The following is a 27,870-nucleotide window of genomic DNA, read 5'->3' on the forward strand; positions in this document are numbered from 1 at the left end:
TATTTCAGTCCTCAGTGTCTTTCCGTTTCTGCTGCTCTTTCCTGTCCCTTTCCTGCTGAAGCTGAAAGTTGTGTGTCGTTTGTCTCATGGTGAAATGCTGAATTGTTGTCACTCTTCAGGGAGGAGCAGTGTGCTGAGGCTCCGGCATCTGATTGTCCCTTTTCTATTTTCTCTCTTTTCTCTCACATATGAGAAAAGAGAGCTTTTATTGTTTGTAGAGTAAATCTAGGACCAAGTTAAGGACTCTCTTATAAAATTTAGATATATCAGGAAACTTTTGAAATTTCATACATGTACTTAGTTTGTCTTGGTTCGTACTCACTCCCTCCCTTCATCTCCCCAGCACCCTACTCCTCCCCATCTTATCTCTTGTCTTCCTCACAACTTCATGTCTTACCTACAGAGTCCGGTCCGTGCTGCCCATAGGCCCACATGTATGAGTTAATCCACTGTTAGTGCTGCCCCTAGGCCCATGTGTATGGGGTTATCCACTGAAGTCTGGGTGACCTACCAGTGCCTGCCCACCCCAAAGTGACTGTCTTCCTCACTACCCCTAGGTACTGTCCTCTCCTCAATGAGGGGTTGAGCATGAGGGGGTCTTTCCTCCCTCATATGCTGGAATGTTTAACTCTCATCTTAATAATGAAACTCTTAATTTGTAAGAATTTATAAGAATTCTGGTAATTTTGCTTTCCTGCCTTCATTTTTTATAAAAATGAAACATCTTCCAAGGTATTTTATACCTTGGACAAACTGCATGTCTGCTTTGTACCCTGTTTGTTGTTTTGTAGGTCCTTAGGGAAGATGGGGACCACACATGGCAATATCCCTTTCTGAACTAAACTGCACATAGGTCTCTTGTGGATATTGTTTTCAAATTAAGACTTTACCTCTTTCAGCTAATACTTCTTTAGCTTGCACTGTGATGGATTTGAAAAGGAATTGTATTAATTGCTTTCTAAAAGTTGTTTTTAAGATGTCGTTCAGAACTGAGTTTTGCCTTTCTCTCCCTTCCAGGCCCAGATTGCCTTCCTTCAGGGGGAGAGGAAAGGTCAAGAAAATTTGAAGAAAGATTTAGTGAGGAGGATCAAAATGTTGGAATATGCCCTGAAGCAGGAAAGGTAATCAATCAGTGGGCTCCATCTGTTCTCACCATCTTCATTATCCTACCATTCCTGAACTAAAACTGCATCTTAGTTCTGTGTACTCTTGAGAACCCGAGTAGGGAATAAACATTTATATATGATTCTGTGTGATTTATGTATGCAATATGTTAATCTTATCATAAATAATAACTTCAGTACGATAATTTACATGACTTAAAACATTTTAGCCTCATTTATTCACACTCTGCCTCTTATATGAAGCTTATGTTCTTTCTAGACATAGACTGTCATCCATTTCTCTCCCTTCCGCCTTCTGCTCTTTGTTTAGGTTTGCTTGTTTTGAGATAGCCTTAGACTCAGACTCACTGGGTAGACAGTGTTGGCTGGCCTTGAACATTTTGTTTTCCTGCCTCTTAACTCCCAAGTGCTAGGATTATGTTCATGGCTGAGGTACCTAGTTAACTTATTTCTCGGTTCTCCTAGCATCCCTCAGTCCCTACCCTCTACCCTCTACCCTGAACTCTTCAGCCCAGGGGCTGGGCTGCCTTTCCCCCAGAGGCTCTCCCTGTATAATTTAGATAATTTGGTTGCCTGCCCCTTTTTTTATACCTTTGACCTCCTGGCTACACACACACAAATACACGCACGCACACGCACGCACGCCCCCCCCCCCATCTACTCTGGATGTTCCCAGATGTCCCTGTTCCTGCCTTTACCTACGTTCTCTTTTTTAAATCTACAATAAACTTTCTTTTCCACCATACCTAAGAGCATCCATGTCTTGTCCTTTTTATTTCCTGTTGTCTTCATCCATGAGTAAAATTATATTTTAATTGTAAAGGAAATTTTTATGATGCTTCTCCCTTTTTTATGATGTAATATTCAGTTTGATACAGTTTCCTAAGAAAAAATTGCTCTGATTGACAATGCCTTTTCATAGACTTTTTAATTTTTTTTCCTTTGTCCTATGTGAGATACTCATCTCTCCAGAAGGAGAGCTTGCCTTGCAATTTTGCTAGTTTGGTTTATAAGTAAAGGGAAATAATAGGTCACATGTGAGAGTTTGTGGATTAAGTTTCTTTAATGGGTTGTTTTTGGATTTTTTTTAAATCAACAGTCTGAAGTAGTTCATTGTTTTCAGTAATCTGAACATTTGATAACCTGGTATTAGAATTCTCTGTTTTAGTACATTTTTGCCTTATTTTGATAGTCTCTTGCTTTTCTTCCTTTTTTGAAGTTGACAAATGGACTAGGTGTAAAACCACCATAAAATAGCATTAACATTAAATATTTTTAAATGTTGAGAAATTGATACACAAGAGGTTTTTCTAGTTGGTGGAAAAATAAATGGATTTTTCTATGCCTTAAGAAGTTGATTGAAAGTGACATTAGGGAGATAAAAAGAAAAACATTTCTAAAAGTATGTAATTTGCAAATATTTTAAATCTCAAGCTGTCTTCACTGTAGGCTTTTCCAGAGGTGAGGGAATGAGAACAGTAATAGATGTAATATTTCGAGTAAATACAGTGTGTGTCCTAGCTCACTTTCTGTTGCTGTGATATAAACCTATCAAAACCAACTTGGGGGGAAGGCTTTGTTTCATTTTAGAGCTTCCAGGTCACAGCCCATCACTGAAGGGAGCCTGGGCAGGAACTCACGGCAGGAATCTGGAGGCAGGAACGGAAGCAGAGACTGTGCTTTCTGGCTTGTGCCATTTGCTTTTTTGTTTGTTTGCTTGCTTGTTGTTTGTTTTTTTTCTTTTGTTTAATTTTTGTGTGTGTGTGCATGTAGTCTGTGCACTGCATATGTACCTGGTACCTGCAGAGGCTAGAAGAAGATATTGGATCCTGGAACTAAGTTACAGACAATTGTGAGCTTCCATGTGGTTGCTTGGAATTGAACCCAGGTCCTCTGAAAGAGCAGCCAGCACTCTTAACTGCCGAGACATTTCTCTAGCCCCTTCATTTGCTTTCCTGTTAACCCAGGACTACCTGCCAGTGGTGCTCACAGTGGGCTGGGCCCTCCTACATCAATCTTTAATTAAGAAAATACCCTACAGATATTCCCACAGGCCAATCTGATGGGGACAATACCTTAGTTGCTGTTTCCTCTTCCCCAGGTAACTGGAGTTTGTGTCAAGTTGACAAACCAGCAGAGTCCAGACCCAGAGACTTAAAACTAAGTAATTGAATTGTTGTAGAGTCATAGGTCAGAACTCTCCAGGCTGAATCTAAAGTCTGTACTCTTCTATTATTTTGTTATCTATAAGGCAGTAGAACTGAAACACAAATACTAAAGTAACCAGAAATGTGGGGGAGGGGTGTGTGCGCACACACACATGAAGGCTTGTAACTAGACATACACTGAGGTGCTAGGGGCTGAGGTAGAAATGTGTGCATGATTCCCAGTGGGGTCAGAAAGAGGGAAGCAGCTATACTACCATCACAACAGGTAAGATGCTTTGCCAGTGAGACAATTGTAGAAAGTAGAGAGACCACATCGGAACCAAACAACGTGCACAGTAATTTGTAATCGTGTGTGAAGAATGTTAAGAGTATAGTGGGCAGTAGTTATTATTTGATGACTGGAAATGGATTGTGGAGTCTGTTTAAAGAGTTTAGACATTTACCTTAAACATGGAAGGAAACATAGAAAACTTTCACATGTTTCTATCAAATGATCTTGAACTAATTGGAGAGCTGCAAGAATTCTCTTGTGCTCTTTACTCACCTTTGCCAACTGTATATTTTTCTTTGCTTAATTATGCTTGGTGTCCAAGAGCCTGTTTTTTTTTTTTTCCCCTTAAATTATTGCCTAACTCTCCCCTGACTAGTTTAATTTGTAATTTCTTTTTTGTTTTTTCCCTGTGTTTTCTAAGAGCAAGAACCTTCTCTTATCTAACCACCATATACTATTGTTGGTATAATTCTGTTACCTGCCAGATGTCCTAATAGTGATCTTCATAGTGGGTCATCCCCTACCTCCAATCTAGGATCCAGTCTGAGATCATGCTGCTAGGGGAAGGTTTTAAGCATGAAATACATTTTAGAAATATCTCCCTGGGGACTGTACTGAAAAGGTCTGCTCATCAGGGCAGGAGCGTAATAATAACTGAGTAATGATAAACATAGTACCTGCTGGAATAGTAGTATCTGCCATAAAACATTTTAAGTACAAAGAATCTAAAAAGTGGAATTATAAAAATGTGGAGATGGTATTCTAAGAGAGAAAGGAAAAGTCAGGAATGACTCCCAGGTTCCTGACTTGGGAGAGAGGCAGTGGAACAAATTAAAGAACACAGTTGAAGGTGGATTGCTACTGAGCCATGTCCAAGGAGAGAAAGTCGGTTGGAGCCATGGGAAGCAGGTGCATTAGAGAAGGGATAAGGAGGAAGAGCCAAAAAAGAGTCACCGAGGAGGGAGAGGCGGTGTTTGGGAAGAGGAAGGAGAGGGAGGTAGACACTGCCAGATGCCAGAGCAGTCTCCATGCAAGCTGTGGCTGAGTGTAGTCATTGGGGCTTGCCCATTGGTGCCTGCTGATGTCCTTGACAGGACAGTTCCCCAGAGGTGGTAAGAACAGGAGCCAGGTCACAGGAAGAAGCAGAGGGAAGGGAAAGAAGAGACAGGTGAACCGCCTGACTGTTTGCAGATGGTTGCAGAGCAGAGGAGAAAGAACTGGATAAGTCGAGGGAGATTTCTTTTCTTTTCTTAACCCACCCCCCTTAACAGAGAGATTCAAAACCAATTTTGGTTTTCTGGGTGTTGGTGAGGTGATGTGGGAGTTTTTCTGATCCAGTGACACTTTTTTGTTCAGTTTGGCTAGTTGTTTTCCCTTTGGACAGAGTCTTGATGTTCACATTCATCAGCTGTGGAACCCCTGTAGTCTCTGGGTGCTGGGATTATGTGCATGCCTCACCATGTACAGCTGCATGAAACTTTTAAAAAGATTCATCATTATTATTATGATTAGTTATATTTCATGTGTGTGGATGTTTTGCCTATATGTGCACCATGTGTGGGCATAGTATTCCCAGAGACCTGAAGAGAGTGTTGGGAGCCGGCGGTGGTGGTGCACGCCTTTAATCCCAGCACTTGGGAGGCAGAGGCAGGCGGATCTCTGTGAGTTCGAGACCAGCCTGGTCTACAAGAGCTAGTTCCAGGACAGTCTCCAAAACCACAGAGAAACCCTGTTTCAAAAAACCAAAAAAAAAAAAAAAAAAAAAAAAAAAAGAGAGTGTTGAGTTCCCCTGGAATTGGAGTTATAGAAGGTTGTGAGTTGCCATGTGGGTGCTGAGAATTAAACCCAGGTCCTCTGGAAGAGTGGCCAGTGCTCTTAACTGCTGAACCATTTCTCCAGCCCCTGCAGTGACACTTTTTGAGGATATTAACAGATACAAAGCATGTTCTTTATATCATGGAGCTTTTGACTTCTTTTCAGTCCTAATCCCAGGAATTAAGAAAAAATGGATTGAGGGCATTTGGAACAAAAATTTGGAGACATTAGCAACTTAAAAATTGTGTGTGTGTGTGTGTGAATGTTCTTGTGTTTGAGTATAGGTGTGCACATGCTATACAGTGTGTATGTACTATGGTACATGAGTGAAGGTCAGAGGGTGACCTTGAATGTGTGTCCTCATCTTCGTTTTTGAGACAGGATCTCTTGCTGTTTACCACTGCTTGTGTCAGGCTGCCTGGCCTGTGAGCTTCCAGGGATTGCATACATAAGCTCCTGTTCTGGCTTTGTGTGTATGTTTGTTCTGGGGATCTGAACTTAGGTCCTTATACTGGGCAGGCTAGTACTTTACCCAGGGAGCCATCTCCTAGACCAAGTTTAGTAACTTTATACATACTCTTGCAAGCTTTAATAGTTACTGTGTTTGTCACTCATTTTGCCCTGGTCGGTTTTTTTTTTTTTTTTTTGTTTTTGTTGCAATACAGTCACAAATAGAAATATCATACAGCAAGATTAAGGTGGCCACTCAAACACCTTTGCAGCCATGCATCCCGGTTAACATTTGTACAGCTAGAATGGCCATTCAGAGGTCAGTGCCTCACTTCTGATTTTCTACTTTTAGTATCAGTTACATTCTTACGGCCCTGAACCATTTTAAAGACGATTCAGTATTATATCATTTCACCTATAAACAGCTAAGTAAAGATCAGTGTAGAGACAAAATAAGACCTGGATCTTTAATGTAGATGAACTACTCACCTAGCAATGAATTTATCAAAGCTTACCGTAAAGCACAGTAAACTTTACAGAATAAAGAGGTTTACATATTTCTTTTTAACAGTGCAGTGTTTGACTCCACATTTTTTCAGCAATTTAATTTTAAGGAATCTATGTAAAACCAACTTTGAAGCTTTCTCTTGTGTTTCCCATTTCTCTGTATTCATTGTTACTTTTATCTTTACTGTAATAGTCCAGCTGTCTTCTTGCTTTTTTTTTTATTTCTAAATTCTAATTCATCTTCTAGGTAAAAGGTAAAATTTTCCAAATTAAAAAAGGAATAATCATAATATATCCCTGCTTTAAAATACCTGGTTAATTTCAAAGCTATTCCTATGTAAGTAGCATTTTTTTTTTAGATACCTTCTGTGAACTCTGTTTCTTCTAATTCTTTTGCTCACTATACCTAGTATTTGTAGTATTTTCACCTACTGGATGTTTATGTTTTAGGAGCCAGAGCTTGTCCTAAACACAGTAGTCATTTGTGCAAGTCCAGACAGAAGTCTCTTGTACATCTTAATGATTGAGGTTTAGTCAAAACCTCACGTTACCTATGTTTTGCAGACAGAGTTAGATAATCCTTTGTCTGCATTCTTCAGATGTATGCTTACAGTGCTCATGTCAGTATGCAATACTTTTATTTCCTATGTCCTCAGCATCCTCTTGTTTTCACTCTTACTTCACGATAAGCTGCAGGTGATTTCCAGCAGTCAGCCACCACCTTGCAGATGATAAGAATTCAGTAGTGTGTGGAAATTAATCACTAGGGAATGGGGAGATGGCTCAGCTAGTAAAGTGCTTGCCATGCAAGTATAAAGACATGAGTTCAGATCCCCAGCCTTCACAAAAAACAAAGCAAAACCAGGCACAGTAGTACTTAAATGTCACCCCAGCATGGGGGCGGAGATAGGCACTTGAGTTTTACTGATGAGCTAGTGTAGCTGACATGGCAAACTCTGAGTTCTATGAAAACTCTGACTCAAAAAACAGTATACAAAATGATAGTGGAAGACACTTAACTTTGTCTTCTGTCTCTATACAGAAACACATGAGCATGCATACCAGTACACTCACTTGTATATGTGCGTGTACACACACACACACACACACACAAAATCATTCTTTTTAGTGTTAGCATTTTAGATGTGATTGGGCATGTTTTTTTTATTCCCAACATTTTATTTATGAGGTCGGTTTTTAAACAGAGCTAAAATAAGAGTTCTTTAATGTATTATAACTTTGAAACATGTTTTATACTATGCAGTAAAGGCCATTCGGGGGTAGGGAGTGTAGGTGTATATGAAGTAATGAGATCTGTAGTTATCCTGTAGGTCATGAGACAGAAAAACAATAATAAACAAGATTGTTAACAAAATGACTTGAAGTATCAAAACAGTAGGAAGCCATGAGTTCTTGAGAAACATTGTAGCATTTTCTCTCTCAGGATGGTCTAAGTTTGAGGAGGGCTGTTACTAAAGTTTGTTTAGAAAATTTAATAAGAAGGAAACACAGATCTTAGGAGCCAGAGCTTGTCCTAAACACAACAGTTATTTACATATTTTATCTTGGTTTAATTTTTTGTGAAATAGTAGTTGATAACGTGACTGTCTTGTTACATATATTGTATATAATGTTTTCTGATTATTTTAAAAATAGCTTCTGTTGCAGTTTTTTCCAAGACCACTAGAATGCACTATAATGCAGCATGTTGTATTGAAATGCTTTTTCGCTGTGTGTTTACATCATATAAATAAGCTTCATATTGTGACTACTTTTATTTGGTTTTATCTGATGTCAGGCCAGTTGTGTGACTTTTAATAAGTTAGTGTTACTTTGTCTGTGGCAGATGAACTATTTCCGGAAATCTGAAGAATGACAATTGCATTAAGAATCTGTTTACTTTCTTCTAACTGTGAGTCAGGCAAATATCTCCACAGCTTACCTTCTGATCATCAAGTATATGGAAATAGATGTGGACATTTTTAGTTCAGTGATGAAATCACTGTGTTAAGAGACACATTGGGATATGGAGAAGCATGTTCTAGATAATTTGGTGGCTATAATCTGTAAATTGTCTTAAGACTCCCCTCTATATAAAAAATATGGTTTTTATCAATAGCTACAAAATGATTATTGAGAAACAATGAAAGATTTCAGTAACTTATATATCGGAGTGAATAATTTTCTTTATCTAATTTTAAATTATATAAAAATCTTAGGATAAGGGTTCCATCCATTTTTTTGAAAACAATTTTAACTTTAATTTTTTGTGTGTGGGGTTTTTTTTTTGCCTGTATGTATGTACGTGTGTACATACGTATGTATGTACATGCACCATGCATGTGCCTGTTGCTGTGGAGGGCTCCTGATCCCTGGAATGATTGTGAACCATCATTTAGGTGCTTCAAATCATGTCTCAAGAAGAGTAACCAGTGCTCTTAACTGATGAGCCATCTATCCAGAACACATACTCCTCCCCCCATACCATTCTTTTTTCTTTTCTTTTTTTTTTTTTATAAAGAAGAAATGCTTTCAATTTGGCTATGTTGCCTTTTCCTTCATTCTTTCTTTGGTTCTGAAAATTATTTTTATTTGAATATTTTATTGTTGTTTATCTTAACTTACAAATATTTGCTCACAAAAACCTTCATCTTGTAGAGAAGAGTTAAAATATACAAATATATTAAGCATATGTGTTATTTTTATTTAATCTTAAAAAATTTTCCTTATGTGGATAATTTTTTTTGTTTCATTTGCCTTGATCTGAGATGGTTACATTAGATGACTAGTCCAGTTAGCTGAAAATAATAATACTCTGCTAACTTTAAAAAGAAATTAGATAGTCTTCTTAATTATGTTTTTTTTTCTGACTAAAGATAAAGTGCATGTTAACCACTACTGCTAGACTATCTCATTGCACAAGGATGACTTCATCCAGGTTTTGCTATGCTCTGATTGCTCACCATAAGAATATTTGGAGAATTGTAAGTACCAAGGAAGGCACATAACAATATAGATAATGTTTCCTTTTAAGATAAACCCAAGTATTGAGACAGGCTAGTTTTAACAAATTAAATTGTATAGTAAAGGCCTCTTTTCTTAATTGATATAATTCAGCTTAAAATCCTTAAGAAAATTTGAATACAACAGAAACTAGAATTTATGTGGTTCATCCTAGGTATAAAATAAAATTTTTTATTCCTAGTGTTATCCCTTTGTTTGCTTCGTTATAATGGCAGTTGGTGATTCAACAACCAAAATGGCAAGTTTTTGTTTTGTTGTTGTTGTTACAACTTTGACACCATGGAAATCTCAGTGCCTTTGAAAGTTCTAGGCATGTTTAAATGGGACTGTTGCACACTTATAGCTTCTTTTACATATCTTAAAGCTTATTTAAGTTATTTTAACATGGTTTGTATTTTCTCATTTCTTTGTTAGAGCCAAATACCACAAGTTGAAATATGGGACAGAACTGAATCAGGGAGACATGAAGCCTCCAAGCTATGATTCTGGTAAGCTACTTAGTTAAATCTAATATTTGAAACTATAAGTTAGCATCTATTTGCATTTTATTTTTGTTGTCTTGTTTTTGGAAACTAATCATTTTGTGTCATGTAATCATTTTGTAGCTCTTTTCTCCATCCCTCTTTAGTTCACCATGTTCTGCCTATGTTTTACATGTAGTAGAAGGTTCATGGGGTGGCTGCACCAGCCACTTCTTAGTGTGTCTTCCTCACATTAACTGAAACGTTTGGCATGAGAAAACCAAAGTGCATGATGTTCTGAAATCCCGTTGAAGAGCAGAACTATGGAAACACGAAGTTTCTTCTCTGAGCATAAGGGAATTGGCGAATCCCTTACGCATGATGCCTCAGTGGGCTGGGGATGCAGCTTACCTGTATTAGGCCCTACGTTCGGTCCTCAGTACTATCAGCAACAAAAAGCAAACAAACTTGACTTCTTAGGTGAACTTTCTTACTTAGTGGAACACAGGGTATGTTCATTAGCAGATGTAAATGAAGAGTGAGGAAAATTGTACCACAGTTATTACCATACTTAATTTCTGTCCTATTTCAGATGTAATTCTTATTCAAACAGTGAAGGTATTAGCAATCATTTGTATGTCATTTATTAAAATCCCTACTTGTAATTTTAAGAGCTTCATTAACTTTAATCATTTAGTAAAGATACTGTTATTCTCATTTTATCTATGCAAAACTAAAAGTCACGAGGTTGGAGAATTCTGCCTGAGGTTAACCAGTCATTAAATGATGTGGTAAATGGAGTGAACTCAGGCTTACCAGACTCAGAAATTGATATTTTTCCCATTTTCCACATTTGAGTACAATGGGGAAGCTTTCCAAAGTGGATTCTAAATGTAATGGTCTCACTTTACATCCCAGAATATTTCAAGTATGTTCTTAAGGTTTTCCCAAATTCTTAGTTATCTGTTGTCTCTCGGTTGACCTCTAATTTATTAATTTGAGTTTTCTATGTCTTTTAGCTAATTCAGCTCAGGGTTGTCAGTCCTGTTTATCTTTTCAAGGTCCTAGCTCATCATTTCTTTCATTCTTTACACTTTTTCCGTTTCATTTATTTCTGCTCTGGTTTTGATAATTTCTTTCCACCTATTCCTTTGGGGTTTTTTTTTTTCCTTTTCAAACTATTGAAGTGCATTTTAAAGTATTTATTTGTGTTCTTATTCTTTTCTTATTTTTCCATTTTAAATTGTGTGTATGATATATGAACATGTGCACGTGAACTTGAGTGTAGGTTTCTGTAGAGGCCAGAGCAGGTCATAGGACACGTAGAGCTGGAGTTACAAGTGATTGTGAGCCAGCTGATGTGGATGCTGGGAACTGAACTCTGGATCCTCTGCAAGAGCAGTGCATACTCCTAACTGCTGAGCCACTTCTCCAGTCCCTCTTTCTGCTTTTTTATTCCTACTTGAGGTATTGTGTTTTTTAGTTTTAACACTTATGCAAAATTTTATTCATTTTATAATCATTATTTATTTATAGATGACTATCCTGCAGTTGCCCTCATACTTTCTATGTAACTGAGTCAATCTTTGGTCTTCTCTTGTCTCTGTTTTCTAAGTCTTAGATTATATATAGGTGCCCCTCATCCTCATTGGTTCAATAAGATATGTTAAAATTCCTTCCATGATCATTTCCATCAAAATGTGTCTTTCCACACCTCGGTAACACATTGTTAATAAAAAGGAACTCTTCTTTTTCTTTTTACCCCATTGCATGTATAATCTTGTTAATGCCTTATGAAAAGTCTCTATGCATTTGAAGAACAGCAGCATATGCAGAGTTTTAATGGTGTACTCCTGTCTATTTTGATCAGGTTTAATGATCTGTAGGTTTGAAGAATGATTGCCAAGTTTGTTTTTTCCTGTAGAATATCATAGGGTGGAATTAAAATTTGTTAGAAAAAGCAGAGAAAACAGAGAGAAATTATAGAGTGATCTCAACCTAAACAGAACTTTCCTTTGGCATGAATTTCATTCATAAATCATAAATGGGGACCTATAGCAAAACTTTAATATATATCCAGCTGAAACTAGCATTCAGTGTTTTATATAAAGCAAGGCATTGTGGGTGGTAGCCAGTGCATTTCCTTTTAGTATGTTATTAAGTTATTATATATCAGTCACAATCACCAATGAGGCAGTTACTCTGAATTTTAGTATTTTTGTCAATAGCAACTGCAGAACAGAAATGCCCGTATTTGTTCAGTTGAATAAACAATCCTTTCTCCTCACACATAGCTTTTGAGAGTTATTTGCTCTTCAAAACTATGGAAGAAATAATAGAATATTCGGCTTATGATTTCTTATAATCACAACATTTAAAAAATATGTTATCAGTATAAATAATGATCTACTTAAGAAATGTAGTATTATCAGTGACGTCACTCTAGCCTAATTTAGGATAGTTACCTGAAAATATGTTGGTCTATTTTATATAAATGTGTGTGTCATTAATTTCAGTTTTTTTATTGATTTTTATTGAGCTCTATAGTTTTCTCTGCTCCCCTCCCTGCCTCTCCCCTCCCCACTTTAACTCTCCTGCAAGGTCCCCATGCTCCCAATTTATTCAGGAGATCTTGTCTTTTTCTACTTCCCATGTAGATTAGATCTATGTAAGTCTCTCATAGTGTCCTCATTGTTATCTAAGTTCTCTGGGATTGTGGTTTGTAGGCTTTCTTTGCTTTATGTTTAAAAACCACCTATGAGTGAGTACATATGATAATTGTCTCTCTGTATCTGGGTTACCTCACTCAAAATAATGCTTTCTAGCTCCATCCATTTTCAATTCAAGCTGTCGTTATTTTTTCTGCTGTGTAGTACTCCATTGTGTAAATGAACCACATTTTCCTCATCCATTCTTAGGTCAAGGGACATTTAGGTTGTTTCCAGGTTCTGGCTATGACATACAAAGCTGCTGTGAACATAGTTGAGCACATGTCCTTGTGGCATGATTGAACATCCTTTAGATATATACCCAAAAGTGGTAATACTGGGTCTTTTGAAGGTTGTTTCCTGATTTTCTGAGAAATCACCACACTGACATCCAAAGGGGCTGTACCAGCTTGCATTCCCACCAACACTGCAGAAGTGTTCCCTTTTCCCACATCCTCTCCAGCATAAGTTGTCACCTATTTGAGGTATTTAAAGCTATAAGTTTCCCTCTTAGGTTTGCTTTCATTTTATCTCAGGGGTTTTGGTATATTGTGTTTTCATTTCATTCCAAGAATTTTTTTCCTTTCTTCATTCATCATTTAATACTGTCTCGTCTTACTTTGCTTTGTCCTGTTTTGTTTTGTCAGGTGTCACTATGTAGCCTCTGCATGTAGACTAAGCAGGTCTCACTCACAAAGATCTGCCTGCCTCTGCCTCCAAGACCTGGGACTCAGGTCTGTGCCGCACACTAGCTCGATACTTACTGTGCTTTTGGTCTCCATTACTTTGTGTGTTTTCTTTGTTATGTTATCAAGCTTTATTGCATTGTGGTCAGAGAGAATACATGGAGTTATTTCAATTTTTCTAATTTGTTGAGATTTGCCTTGTGTGCCAGAACATGTCTGTTTTGGAGAAACTTCCATGGTCTGTTGAGAGGAATTGTATAAGGTTTGGGTAGAAAATTCTGTAGATATCTGTTAAGTTCATTTTGTACTTGATGACATTTAACTTTAATGTTTCTCTTTATTTTTCGTGTGGAAACCTGCCCATTTGTAAAACTGGCCATTGAAGTGACCTACCATTACTTTATTGTGGTTAAATCTGGCTTAATGTTTACTAGTATTTCATGAATTCAGATGCCCTGGATTTCGTGCTTAAATGCCTACAATTATAATGTGGTCTGTAGGTTGTTATCTTGATCAGAAGGAAGTGGCCTTCTTTACTTTCTCTGATTAGCTTTGGCTGATGTCCATTTGTCAGGTATTAGAGTAGTGATATATCTTCTTGTTTCCTGCTCCATTTGGTTGTAGTTACCTCCTTTGGATCTGTTCACTCAGTATCTATCCTTGAGCATGAGGTTTATTTCTTGTAGATAAGAGAAAGGTGGACCCTGTTTTCTAGGACAGTGGGTTCTAATATAGTTGTATCTTTTAATTGGGGGTTTGAGGGCCCTGGTACTTGGAACTGTTATTGGAAGGTAGGTATTAATCGCTGTCGTTGTTGATTTTGTGGTGTGTAGTAGTCTTACTTGGTTCACCTGTTAACCTGTCACCATTAATCTTTTTCCCATTAGCCTTTTGAGTATGCTCATCCTCCTGTTCATCCCAGAGTGTTCCTTGTATTCACTGTAGGCTGGTTGATAGTCACAAAGTTCCCACCAAGAAGTCAGCTTTATTCTCATGGGCCTGCTCTATATAGAACCTTGGACTTCATTTCTTTAATTTTTAACACCCCCCACTTGCCCCATGTATATTTAGGGTGGGGAGTTCTTCTCAGGTCTTGTTTGCTCTGTGTACTCCTTGTACTGAATGAGTGTCCGGGATTTTATTGAAGATGTGTTTAACGCCTTTGACCTGGAATTATTTTCTTTCTCTTTCTCTTATGTCTATAATTCATAGATTAAGTCTTCATGTGGTATTTCTTTTTTTTTTTTATTCTTTTTTAATTAAAATTTCCAACTGCTCCCCGTTTCCCATTTCCCTCCCCTCCTCCCACACATTGCCCCCTCCCCCCACTCCCCTCCCCCACCCCACTCCTCTTCTCCTCCCCCCAGTCCATTCCCCCTCCCTCTCGATACTGAAGAGCAGTCCAAATTCCCTGCCCTACAGGAAGACCAAGGTCCTCCCACTTCCATCCAGGCCCAGGAAGGTGAGCATCAAAACAGGCTAAGCTCCCACAAAGCCAGTTCATGTATTAGGATCGAAACCTAGTGCCATTGTCCTTGGCTTCTCATCAGCCTTCATTGTCTGCCATGTTCAGAGAGTCCAGTTTCAACCCATGCTTATTCAGTCCCAGTCCAGCTGGCCTTGAAGAGCTCCCAATAGATCAGTTCCACTGTCACAGTGGGTGGGTGCACGCCTCGTGGTCCTGATTTCCTTGCTCATGTTCTCCTTCCTTCTGCTCCTCATTTGGACCTTAAGAGCTCAGACCATTGCTCCAATTTGGGTCTCTGTCTCTCTCTCGATCTATCGCCAGTTGAAAGTTCCTGTGCCATTCTCCTTGGCCTCTCGTCAGCTCTCATTGTCCGCCACATTCCGAGAGTCCGGTTTTATCCCATGTTTTTTCAGTAGCAGTCCAGCTGACCTTGGTGAGCTCCCAATAGATCGGCCCCACTGTCTCAGTGGTTTGGGTGCACCCCTCATGGTCCTGACTTCCTTGTTCATGTTCTCTCTCCTTCTGCTCCTCATTATAACCTTGGGAGCTCAGTCCGGTGCTCCAGTGTGGGTCTCTGGCTCTATCTCCATCCATCGCTAGATGAAGGTTCTATGGCGATATGCAAGATATTCATCAGTATGATTATAGGATAGGTTCATTTCAGGTTCCCTATCCTCAGGTGCCCCAATGAACTAACTGGGGACATTGCCCTGGGCATCTGGTAGCCATTCCAAGTTCAAGTCTCTTGCCACCCCTTAGGTGGCTCCCTTACCTAAGGTATGAGTTTCCCTGCTCCCCTATCCAACCTTCCTTTATCCCCAATCACCCCGATTCCCCCAGTTCCCCTCATCCTCTCCTTCACACTTTTCTCTCCCCATCACCCCTCATCCCCATCCCACCCCACCCCCAAGATTCCAATTTTTTGCCCATCAGTCATGTCTATTTCCCATAGCTGGGAGGATATCTATATGTTTTTCCTTGGGTTTACCCTCTTGTTTAGCTTCTTTAGGATCACAAATTATAGACTCAGTGGCCCCTATCCATGGCTAGAAACCAATTATGAGTGAGTACATCCCATGTTCTTCTTTTTGGGTCTGGGTTACCTCACTAAGGATCGTATTTTCTATTTCCATCCATTTGCATGCAAAATTCGAGAAGTCATTGTTTTTTACCGCAGAGTAGTACTCTAATGTGTATATATTCCACAATTTCTTCATCCATTCTTCCATTGAAGGGCATCTAGGTTGCTTCCAGGTTCTGGCTATTACAAATAATGCTGCTATGAACATAGTTGGACAAATGCTTTTGTCATATGATAGGGCATCTCTTGGGTATATTCCCAAGAGTGGTATTGCTGGGTCCAGGGGTAGGTTGATCCCAATTTTTCTGAGAAACCGCCACACTGATTTCCAAAGTGGTTGCACAAGTTTGCAGTCCCACCAGCAATGGATGAGGGTACCCCTTTCTCCACAACCTCTCCAGCAAAGGCTATCCTTGGTGTTTTTGATTTTAGCCATTCTGACAGGTGTAAGATGATATCTCAAAGTTGTTTTGATTTGCATTTCTCTGATCGCTAAGGAGGTTGAGCATGACCTTAAGTATCTTTTGGCCATTTGAACTTCTTCTGTTGAGAATTCTCTGTTCAGTTCAGTGCCCCATTTTTTAATTGGGTTAATTATCCTTTTAAAGTCTAGTTTCTTGAGTTCTTTATATATTTTGGAGATCAGACCTTTGTCTGTTGCGGGGTTGGTGAAGATCTTCTCCCAGTCAGTAGGCTGCCTTTTTGTCTTAATGACAGTGTCCTTTGCTTTACAGAAGCTTCTCAGTTTCAGGAGGTCCCATTTATTCAATGTTGCCCTTAATGTCTGTGCTGCTGGGGTTTTCATGTGGTATTTCAATAACCTGTGAGTTTCATTCATTTTTTAAAACATTGCCATTGTCTTTAGTTGGAGGAGCCTGAGAGGACAGAACCCAGGGGAGCTAGTTAGTGTAAGCAACTGGAAGGGCCCGTGGCCAAGTGGTGGGCTGAACAGGTTGGCAGCCCTACACAGGGCCTGTCTGCTGGTGTGCTCAGCTAGGGTCTGAGACCCTGGCGCTCCCAGATCAGCTAGACAGACTGACTGGCCAGCAAACCTCAGGTACCTCTCTGTCTCCAATTCCCCAGTGGTGGGATTATAGACACAGACTGTTTTTTTAAATTTTTTAAAATTTATTTATGTATTATGTATGTGTGTTCAGCATGCCAGAGAGCTCATCAGATCCTATTATAGATGGTTGTAGCCACCATGTGGGTGCTGGGAATTTAACTCAGAACCTCTGGAAGAGCAACCGGTGCTCTTAACCACTGAGCCACCTTTCTAGCCCCTTGTTTTGCTTTTTAAAAAATTTTACTTTTGTAAATATGAGTGCTAGGATTTAACTCAAAGTTACTTGTTTATGTAGCAAGTGCTTTACTGATTGAACCATCACCCTGAAGCTCCAGCAAAAACACCACTAAAAAAGAAAATAGGCAATTTTCAAAAGACTGTCATAGGTATGTAGTATCTGATTCAAAAGACTATCATAGGTATGTAGTATCTGATTCAAAAGACTATCATAGGTATGTAGTATCTGATTCAAAAGACTATCATAGGTATGTAGTATCTGATTCAAAGCAGTGTTTATCGCAGTGCTTTGATTAAACACTGCTGTGTGTGTTTCAATTATTTTAGTTCCCTCCACCATAGAATTTATAGAGCTGTTTAGTAGTACAAAGGTCTAGTTACTGTGCATAAAAGAATTTTATTGGGGTTCCATAGATGGCTTAGCGATTAAGATATTGAGAACCTAGGCTGGGCTTCAACTTTTGATCTTCCTGTCTCCACCTCCCAAGTGTAGATTGTAAACATGTGCTAGCATGCCTGGTTACATGCAGTGCTTGAGATGAGCCCATGCATGCTTTAGCATTCCTGGTTACATGCAGTGCTTGGGGTAGAGCCCATGCATGCTTTAGCGTTTCTGGCCAGCATTTTACCCACGGAACCATATCATATCCCTAGCTGAGATCATTTCTTTCACTCGTTCCTTTGTTCATTTTGTTTTATTTTGCTTTGTTTTGAGATAGGGTTACTCTGTGTAGTCCTGGCTGTCCCGGAACTCACTCTGTAGACCAGGCTGGCCTCTAACATCAGCTCTCTAAACATCTGCCTCTGCCTCCCAAGTACTGGGACTAAAAGTATGTGCTGCCACCACCACCTGGCTCTGAGATAATTTCATTACGTATTTGTATCAGACTGTTTGGGGGTTTTGTTTACTTTTACCACTTCTAGGTTTTATAATATTTCTATTTACTTCTCACTGGAAGAAAATTCTCAGGCTAGTGAAAAATGAAAGAAAAATGTCTTTATTCTTAATTCTGTTGCTCTAAAGAGAATCTAATAGAGATACTTAATCATACAGAGTTTTTTATTACTAAGATTTGAGTTAAAAAGTTTATATTGGCCTAAAACATAACTCTTATAAGTTACAGTTTTTGTATTCTTAATCTTATAATGTTTATTGGACACTGTTTATGAATTGGGTTGCCTAAACATGTTAAATACGTCAATTTCATTATAATATTCTCTAGATGAAGGCAATGAAACAGAGGTGCAGCCGCAGCAAAACAGCCAGTTGATGTGGAAACAAGGCCGTCAGCTACTCAGACAGTAAGTGCTGAAGGGTAAATGCACAACTTGCTGAAAGTGAGAAAATATTTTCATGCTCTTTTGTTTGAATTTTTTTAAAGATTTATTTATTCGGTATACAGTGTTCTGCCTGCATGTATGTCTTCATGCCAGAAGAGGGCACCAGATCTCACTGTAGATGGTTGTGAGCCACCATGTGGTTGCCTGAAATTGAACTCAGGACCTCTAGAACAGCCAGTGCTCATAACCTCAAAGCCATCTCTCAGCACCCTTGTTTTTATTTTTAACTCATTAAGTTTCCCTTGTATTATACCACAGTTCAGAGTAGTAAGTAGTAAGGTAGTTTTTAAAAAGCTTAATTGATTTACTATTTGTTTTTCATATTTATATTTCTCCTCACTGTTGGAAGAATTCTGTGTCATTATTATTCTCATTTCATCAGCTCTCTAAACATAGAGGTTTCACTACAAACCAGTAAGGATTCCCATATATGTTTGTGTTACGAGCCTTCTCAGTACACTGAAGAACTCTTTGGATCCCTGAATTTTGCACGTGCTGCCTAACATCTACTTTCTCCTAAATGCATAACTAGGGGTCTACAGAGGTCCTGATGTCAAGTTGAAGACTAGATCTGTAGTCATGGAAATTAGTGTACTGATGTATGCCAAAATAAAAGAAAATTTGTTCTGTCTTGGACTTTTAGGATGGCTTATTAGTAGTTTATTTCTCAGATTTTCAAAGTAGATTAATGCCATCCATTACTTTTGAGTATAGAAAGAGAACATTACAATATATCATGCTTGTCTTTTATCTAGGCAAAGTTAGAAAAAAAAATTAAACTAGTAAGTGGATTTTCGTTACTCTTCTCACTTTAGTCTTAACTATGACATGTATTGTCCTTTTAAATTTATTTTTTGGTACTGTGATATTTTGGTTCTGTCGTTGCCAAGCCTCACAAATGATCTATTTCTGAGCCACACTGACCTCCTGTTTGCTTGTTTACTCATGTCTTCATTGACATGCACTCGTTAAGTTGCCTAGGCTAGTCTTGAATTTGTAATATTCCTTCCTGAACCTCCTCAATAGCACACACCTGTCTCTAACACGGTTGAGGAGGCTCAGGAAGGAATATTACAAACTGAAGGCTAGCCTAGGTAACTTAATGGGTTTTGTAAACAGGAATTTGTGATTTAGTGTTGTTGCCAAAGTGAGGTACATACCAAATATTAATTATTAAGAAAAATGGCCTGGTGATGGCCCAGTAGTTTCAAGCACTGACTATGTTTTCAGAGGGCCTGGTTTGGTGATTCAGTGCCATTCGTAACTGCAGTGCCAGGGCATCTGATGTGCTGTTCTGCTGCTGTAGACGCCAGGCACTCACGTGGTGCATTCATGCGCATGAATGAGCCTAAAACCTGTGTCTTGTTTTATTACAGTAGTTTTCAAAAACATCTGATTCAATTCAATAAGTAGAAATTTATTCAAATTTTTAAATCAAGACTTTTCTGTAGATACTGAATGGAACTGAAAAGTGAAATCTTGATTTAATAAGATATATTGATCACATAGCTTTGTGAGGTGCCTTTCAGCTCTCGTAGCTATAAAAAAATGAAAACCTGAAGTAAGCTGAATTTAAACTAACTGTCTTGTCAACTTTTGTTTTCATGTTTCCTTCGGTAGAGTGCACACCTGCTATATAAATAAATGTGTGTCATCTGTTGTGATATCCATGTCATTTCCTTTGTTCTGGTTCCACCACTACCACTTTTGGTCTTTAAAAACAAATTATTATCAACAGTTGACGTTAGGACTCTTGGTTGCTTTTGTATATATTATGGGTGGTATTAGGACTCCTTGATGAGAATAGAAACAGTTTAACAAAACTAAGGCTGCACAGAAATGGACTTAAGACCTAGATATGACTGCATACGCTATGCTCTTTTTACTGTGCCTCTGACTCCCTGGAACTACACACACTGATACGAGTCTGTATACCTCATGCCCCACAATTTAATTGTCTATTTTGTTTTAGAATTTCTCAAGACAGAAATGTCTCTTCTACAAGTGACTTATGAAAAATGTTATCTTTTTCTATGTTCTGGAAAGAAACCAGTTAGATTAGAAACATTCTCTCCAGATTTCAGTTAATGACACTTCACATAAGAAATGCTAGAAACAACTGGAGCCATTGTTGTAAAATAGTGATGGTAGAGTTTGGGAGGAGATTGTTCTATTCTTCCTAAAGAAGAAAAGTGTGCTCTGAAACACACTGAAGAACAGTTTCTTCTTAGGATAAATGAATAGTGTTATTGTATACTTCTTCAGTTTTTCTCAGTGACTGTAGAGGCTGGTACTGCAAGAGACAGCTCCATCTGCAGCTGGAATATTATTAGCAAGTCTTTCTAACATAGTACTGTTCTGTTGATCCCTATGTAGTCAGTGAGTTGAAGAAATACTTTTATTTACGTTTTAAAGTTTACAGTGCTAATTCCTGTGTGACTGAATTGTAAGGGCCGTCTTTGTGCAGGTATCTCCAGGAGGTCGGCTACACAGATACTATTCTAGATGTGAAATCCAAAAGAGTGCGAGCATTGTTGGGCTTTTCAAGTGATGTCACTGACAGGGAAGATGACAAAAACCAGGACTCGGCTATAAATGGCACAGAGGCTGAAGTTAAGGAGACAGCAATGATTGGGTGAGTATTTTAACTGGAAATTGTTTTAGCTGTAACTTCAGTTTTTATTGAATAGTTTTGGTGTGGAAGGCATTGAACTTTTAAAGGGTGACTTAGTAATAAGTTTAGTTAATTAAATGTTATAAAAGTTTCAATTAGTTAGAAACCTTTGATTATTTTAATTCAGGAACATAATTTTTGTTTAAGGTATTTTATTTGCTTTAAATTGAGGTATTTAACAAATTTTAGTATCTTGAAGCTTTTTTAACCACTGTTAGAATCTTACAAAAGATGTTCCAATTAAATACAGATATGTAATAATATGATGTTTTATTGATGAAACAGAAATCAGAAAGTAAATATTTTCTAAATCATTTTGTGTATAACACAATATTGTACCTTATCTTACCTTTGATATGAAATAGCTATTTTAAATATATATGTATATACACACATATACATATAATTTGAATAGTTTATAAAAATTCAAAAATTATTTGAAATATTTGATTTTTGTTTCAGACCACAGACCATAGACATAATTTTACTTAAATGAACATAAATAGTTTAATAGAATTATTCTTTATTAGAGAAATTTGTCATAAATCTTCACTGAATAAAAAAAAAACCCAAAGATTCTGTGAATGTTTAAGTCTGTGTTGACTTTGTCTTAATACATATTTAGGATAAAAGAATGGTTGATTGAACTCTGTAAATTTCTTTGGGAAACCGTTTTCTGTTGTTTGAAATATAAAAATATAGAATTATATAAAGGTCCAAAATAAAAAAAATTATAAATAAATGCCTTTGGACCTTTTAAAATTGCAACACAGTTCTCCTTAGAGACATACAAGATATGCATGCTATGAATTAGTTGTATTTTTCCCTTTTAAGTTAAGTCAGTAGATTTGTTATATAGTTATGGATACTTATATTAGAGGTCAAAGAAAAGTTACAGAGGAGAAAGGCTAGAGAAAGATGGAGGCAAAGCTACTTAAGACAATATATATATATGATTATATTAACATGAAGATAATCTGTGCTCACTCAGAAGGGGACTTAGAGCCGCTCTTCTCGCCAGCTATGATCGAAGATGACTAAAGTGCTTGCATACTTCTTTTTTTCTTTTTGGTTTTTCGAGACAGGGTTTCTCTGTGGCTTTAGGAGCCTGTCCTGGAACTAGCTCTTGTAGACCAGGCTGGCCTCGAACTCACAGAGATCCGCCTGCCTCTGCCTCCCGAGTGCTGGGATTAAAGGCGTGCACCACCACCATCTGGCTTTGAATACTTTTTGTCTTACTTTTTCAATTAATGCACAGAAATGTAATAGATGGGAAACAGTGTAGGTCATATTATAGTTAGGGGTCATATATAATATAAGTTACTAAAGTCAGTCAGCAATTAATTTTTATGGTGACGTTTTGAAAGATTACCTGAGTATGGTTGTACATGTTTTAAACCAGAAAATCCGAGTTAACAGATTCTGCCTCTGTGCTGGACAATTTCAAATTCCTTGAAAATGCAGCTGCAGATTTCAGTGATGAAGATGAGGACGAAGACATTGATGGAAGAGAGAAAAGTGTCATTGATACTTCAACAGTGAGTTAGAGAACTCATTTTCCAATATGTTATGTGCCATAATGCATATGTTAAAAAGCCCATGTCCTTTCCATCTTGAGTACTTAAATTCTTTTCACGAATTTAGGGCAAATAAAGTGTTTTTATTACTGACTTTAATTTCAATAATATTTTTAATATAGAATCTTTCCCATAGAATACTCAGACCTTTTGTTTACTCATTAGACAAGGCAACATCTGCATAAAACTGCAGAGATACTGAATGCTGCATGTTGTAACAATGCCCTGGTGTTGATAATTATGACAGGAGAACCGATGGACACATGGTGGTGCCTGACGGCAGCTGGCATCAGCTCTGAGACTTGTAGTTTTTGTCTCTTAGGAGAGCTGCTGCACAGACAATTTCTGCAGATTTCAGGAATTCCCCATGTCTTTCTTGAGTTGTTTAGAATTCCTAGGTGTTTTTATTCCATCTTTATTAAAGTTTATTGACTTAACCATACATTTCCTACAGTAAGAAGTGTCTCTAAGTTGCTGTTCCTTCCTTCTCTAGTCTCTTCCCTCCTCCTTTTTTCCCCTTTATTTCTTTTTCTCCTTTCACTGCTTCCTCTTTCTCCTCTTTAAAGTAAGGGATGAAGACATGCTTCACTCTGTTCAGCCAGGCGTGTGCCTTTTCTCAGTGCAGTAATCATTTACAGTGCTGATCCTAGCCCTGTCATAGATACATTGAATATCAGATAGTCACTCAGAGTTCCCTTCACTAAACAAGTTATAATAGTGTGTGCTGGCCTAAATGCCTGTCATTCTTTCTTTGTCTTAATTATCTGAAGTTATATGGTTCCTTATGGGTTTTGGTGTGATGATTGTTTTGAAATACCATTTTCCTATTTAAAAAAACTTTATTCATTGCCTGGTAGCAAATAACTCGTGTTATATGTTTCTTTGTTGGTAATTATATCAATCTAAATAAATTGACTTTAAAAATGTGTTAAATGATCAGATTGAAAATTTCTAACAGTAGCCTAATCATTTGCTTTCCTAGTTCCTAACCATGTAATTTCTTTTTATGTAATAATATTCTTAAGTTATTGGTGGCATTCTAGTTAGCACAGACCATAGGCTATTATGAGTATGTGTGAAGGTGCATCTGTTGGAAACAGACTTACCCATTCGCCACCTTTAAATACTTTCCTCCTTCATCTTTATCCCATGCTAGGCATTGAACCCAAGTCTTGTGTTTACTAGGCAAATGCAGCACACCAGCCCATGAAGAAAACGATATTTAAACAACTGGTTATTTTTCTTAACAGTTTTATTAAGTTTTACATTGTGTTGTGTAAATTTTCATGTTAGGCACAGCCTGATAGGTGCATGTCAGAAGGATTCTTAAAAGCTTTCACTATATAGAATGGTAAACATAACTTAGGAAATGAATTAAATTCTATACAGAGAAATTGGTTGAAATTTGTCCTATTAAAATGTTCATAGAACAAGTAGGTTTTTAAAACATTTTAAAGTGAGGCTCCCAGCACTCTGGAAACAGGCAAGAGGATCTCTATGAGTTCTTGGCCATGCTGGTCTGCACAGTGAGTTCTAGGACAGCCAAGACTACACAGAGAGACACTGTTTTGTTTTGTTTTTAAGTTTAATTTTTTTTAAGTTTAATTTGAAGTGAGAAAATACGGCTCTTAGGTACTGTTGACTACATTTAGGCTGTTGTGCATGGTGTCTCTGTGGCCGCACACTCTGCTCTTTTTTTCTGCTTGATTTCAGGGTTTGCATGTTCCTTGTGTTGCCATCTAGAACATTTTCATCTTTTGTTTAACCTCTTCCCTCATTACGTCATCAGCATATCATCCTCATCACCTTAGAAGAGTTAGGATCTTGAAATTGTACATGCATTAAAATGTTATTCCTTTCGGTGTAAGAGATAATTTCTGCTGAAACATTTGCCTTATTCAAGAATGAGGAAACAGTATTGGAATTAGGAACTGTTAGGTGTTGTCTTAGTAATTAAGGAATACTGATTTTTCATATTAGGATCACTAGGATTCTAGTGATTTTCAGAGTTGTCTTTTTTTCTAACCTGCTTGAAACTCAGTCTAGCTTATAACTCATTTCTTTTTCATCCTTGTTTATGTTTTTAATGGTCTCTCTTTAATTGTTATTGTTACATAAATGTATGCATGTATGTGTATGTATGCATATGTATCACGATATATATACAAACACAGCTTGGATCTCTTTTTGTTGTTTGTATATATGTGCTTTCAGAGTTGACCACTCTGCAGTGAGCAACCAATAAGGGGGCTCATCCTGGGAGAGGTTAATTCTCCTCCCAGCCGTTGATAGTTGCTTCTGGGGTGGAACTTGGCAAAATTCCCCCCTTTTATGTTAACATGTCCTATGTCATTGCTATTGTTCTTGTCCTGTCTGCAGCTATTTCTAGGACAGACTGTTTCATCTGCTTCACAGTGGACTTGCTAGTATTCTGTCTCCTACAGTTCCTACCCCAGCTGCCATAGATGCAGGAGCTGTGATGTAGATGTACCCACTGGGACTGGATTCCCCTCAACCTGTTGATCTCTGTGTTGTATACAGTTGTACATTTCTGTGATGGTCTCCATTGCTATTCATTTCTCCTTAATTTCTTAAGTGGGAAATTTCCTATGCAGGGAAGGGAAGTATTACTATTACAGATTTTATCCCTTTCTATTTACTGATCATATATTCATTTGGCAGCCACAGTTCTTTTTTTTTTAATACCTAAGAAATACATAAGAAAACACAGGACTTCAGTTTGTTTGTTGAAAATGAGACTTGATAGGCATGATCTGTAACGATGGTGATACACTTGGTGCTTATCTCATTTTGTTTAAGGTCTAGAAACATGTTTGTCCTACGAGTTGCTTTTGTGACTTAATACTATGTTTAGTAATAACTAGAACCCAAAATACTCTGAGACATCTAAAACATATAAGACATTGAGATGTCTGAAGTTCTGGTTGCTACTTCTGGATTTTCCCTGTCCCCTTTGTTAGGCAGTGAGAACAAGGACGCTTGATCTTGAGGCTAGTGATGGCTCCTCTGAAGCAAGCTGGTCCCCTAGCAGTCAGAAATGGAGACATGAAAACTTTAGAAGTAACTGGTGCATTTATATGTGGAATTGTGAGGGTAGGGTAGCCTGTTGGTGCCTCTTTTTTTGTTTGTTTGTTTGTTTTTTAATTCTGTTTTTTATTTTATGTATGTGGATAGCTTGCCTGTTCATTATTTTGAGCATCCACACGTGTTCTCTTCTGTCCATGGGCCAGGCCAGAAGAGGGCATTGGAATCCTTGGATCTGGAGTCATCACGTGGGTGCTGGAAATTGAACTCAGGACCTCTGGAAAAGTAACCAGTGCTCTTAATTGCTGAGCAATCTCTTAATATGGGCTCTCTGTTCAGAACCTGCTATGGTTGTCTTATGGGTTTTGTTATTTTTTATTTTTATTTGTGCTTAATGGGTTTGCTAATTGTTAGATTGAGAAGTACTATAAGTACTATTTCTTGATTTTAGAGTAATACTTAAGTAATAACTCTAAGCAGAGAATTACAGCCTCATTAAATATCTCATGATTTTTCCTGTTTAGTTTCTATATACACAAAGATAATGAAGACTGCCATAGAGCACAGGCATGTTGGGCTCAACCCTCCCTATTAGGTTTACCTTTTAAAACTATTGGATTTGTGGTTTCGTACAAGTCTGAGTTATATCTTTCTGCGTATTCAGTGTTTTAGGGGGAACTGAATGTGTGTAGAACTACGCTGGGCACATGGTGCATGCGTCTCATCCCAGTGTTGTGGAGTCAGGAGCAGCTCAGGTTCAGGACTACCCAGGGATCCATAGTACAACAGGAAGTAAAACAGAGCTGTTAGAGAAGTCGAGGACAGTAGAAATAATGTAGGAACCTTACAGTGTTTCTATGATTCCTAAGACATTCATTTCTGAGTTTGTAGTTGTGACATGGGTCTTGTGAGGGTATATTGTGGTTATATTGCATTATCATGGATATAGTCAGGAAACATTTCACAGTTAAAGAATGTGTCTTGTTTGGGTTAGTTCAGAATGTCTGAGGACTGCACAGACTGTGTCTAAGGAATGTTAGTTAATTGCTCTTATAACATGAATGTGTGTAATTTAAGTACAAATTTTACTTATCCATTTAGATCTATATCTATCTATATCAGTTTAAGTAAGCTATCATACCCTTGAACAAAGTTTAAATTACTGCTTTAACAATGTTTGTTTTTAAAAAATACAATGTGCTACATAGAAACCCTGTATGGGGTGGGTATAATGTGTTTTTTACTGCGTAAAGTATTGCAATTTTTCTTTTTTTAATATAGCAAATACATTCCCAAGGAAATAGTTGCTTTGCTTACTTAATTACAAAGGGATAGTGTCTCTTTTGTTTAAGTTAAATGAGTAGTGTTTACTAATTTTAGTTTGACATGTTTCCCCCTGATTAGATTGTTCGGAAGAAAGCGATGCCTGACACCAGTGAAGATGGAGACACAAAGGAAGCTCTGAAGGAGTTCGACTTCCTTGCCACAGCAGAGGACGGAGACAGCGAATCTAGAAGTGCAGGCGATGGAACAGACTGGGGTAAGGAAGCATACTGTGTCCAATCAGAGGTCTGAGTGAATGCGGTGAATTCATGTTTTGCCAGGAGGGTGATGTTTTGGAAACAGTATGATTCTGAAATGCTGCACGTCAGTGATTGTCTAGGTTGTGTGGTTTCCTGTAAGGAAGATTATGTAACTATTATCTCCTCCTCCTCCTTTAATATGTAAGGAATATGGTATGAAAAGAATTTGAATTAAAACGGGCTAATTTGCTTTCTTTTCAGACAAATAGAACCTGCTGATCTAGATTTTGGGGGAAACTTGAGTATGAAGATGTAATAGAGGAATTTATTTTTCTTATTTCTTACATCGTCTACATAAAACAAATTATGTTAGAAAATTATAGTTTCTATGCTTCTTTAGGTTTTTATAGTTTATGCCAAAGTTTGAAAACAAAGGAGAACATGCAGGTCTGTGTTCTGCCTTCTCTGCCTGAGCTTATTTCTCATTACTTAGGTGTTTTAGGTAACAACTTCCCAAGTGCAGGAGCTGGGCTAGAGTGCACTGTGCCCGGTGAGGTCTTCTGCGGAGAGATCCCATGTCAGCACAGATAGGACTGCCTTTCCTTGCTAGTCTTGTTGCAGGCGCACCTGGTACTGTCTGTTCT

General features: G+C 37.9%; 1 protein-coding gene across 2 annotated transcripts in view; it reads left to right on the forward strand.

Moving 5' to 3' along the window:
- The window catches only part of Strn (striatin), a 93,364-nt gene that overhangs the window by 40,685 nt on the left and 24,809 nt on the right, over nt 1-27,870 (forward strand). For both annotated transcript variants that reach the window (XM_057766463.1, XM_057766454.1), the window contains exons 2-7: nt 1,018-1,121; nt 9,774-9,847; nt 18,290-18,368; nt 20,875-21,042; nt 22,484-22,619; nt 27,108-27,243. In XM_057766463.1, the coding sequence (XP_057622446.1) occupies nt 1,018-1,121; nt 9,774-9,847; nt 18,290-18,368; nt 20,875-21,042; nt 22,484-22,619; nt 27,108-27,243 (697 nt within the window). The remainder of the gene's footprint in view (nt 1-1,017; nt 1,122-9,773; nt 9,848-18,289; nt 18,369-20,874; nt 21,043-22,483; nt 22,620-27,107; nt 27,244-27,870) is intronic.

Source organism: Chionomys nivalis, chromosome 1, assembly GCF_950005125.1.
Source record: "Chionomys nivalis chromosome 1, mChiNiv1.1, whole genome shotgun sequence".
Classification (NCBI taxonomy): Eukaryota; Metazoa; Chordata; class Mammalia; order Rodentia; family Cricetidae; genus Chionomys; species Chionomys nivalis.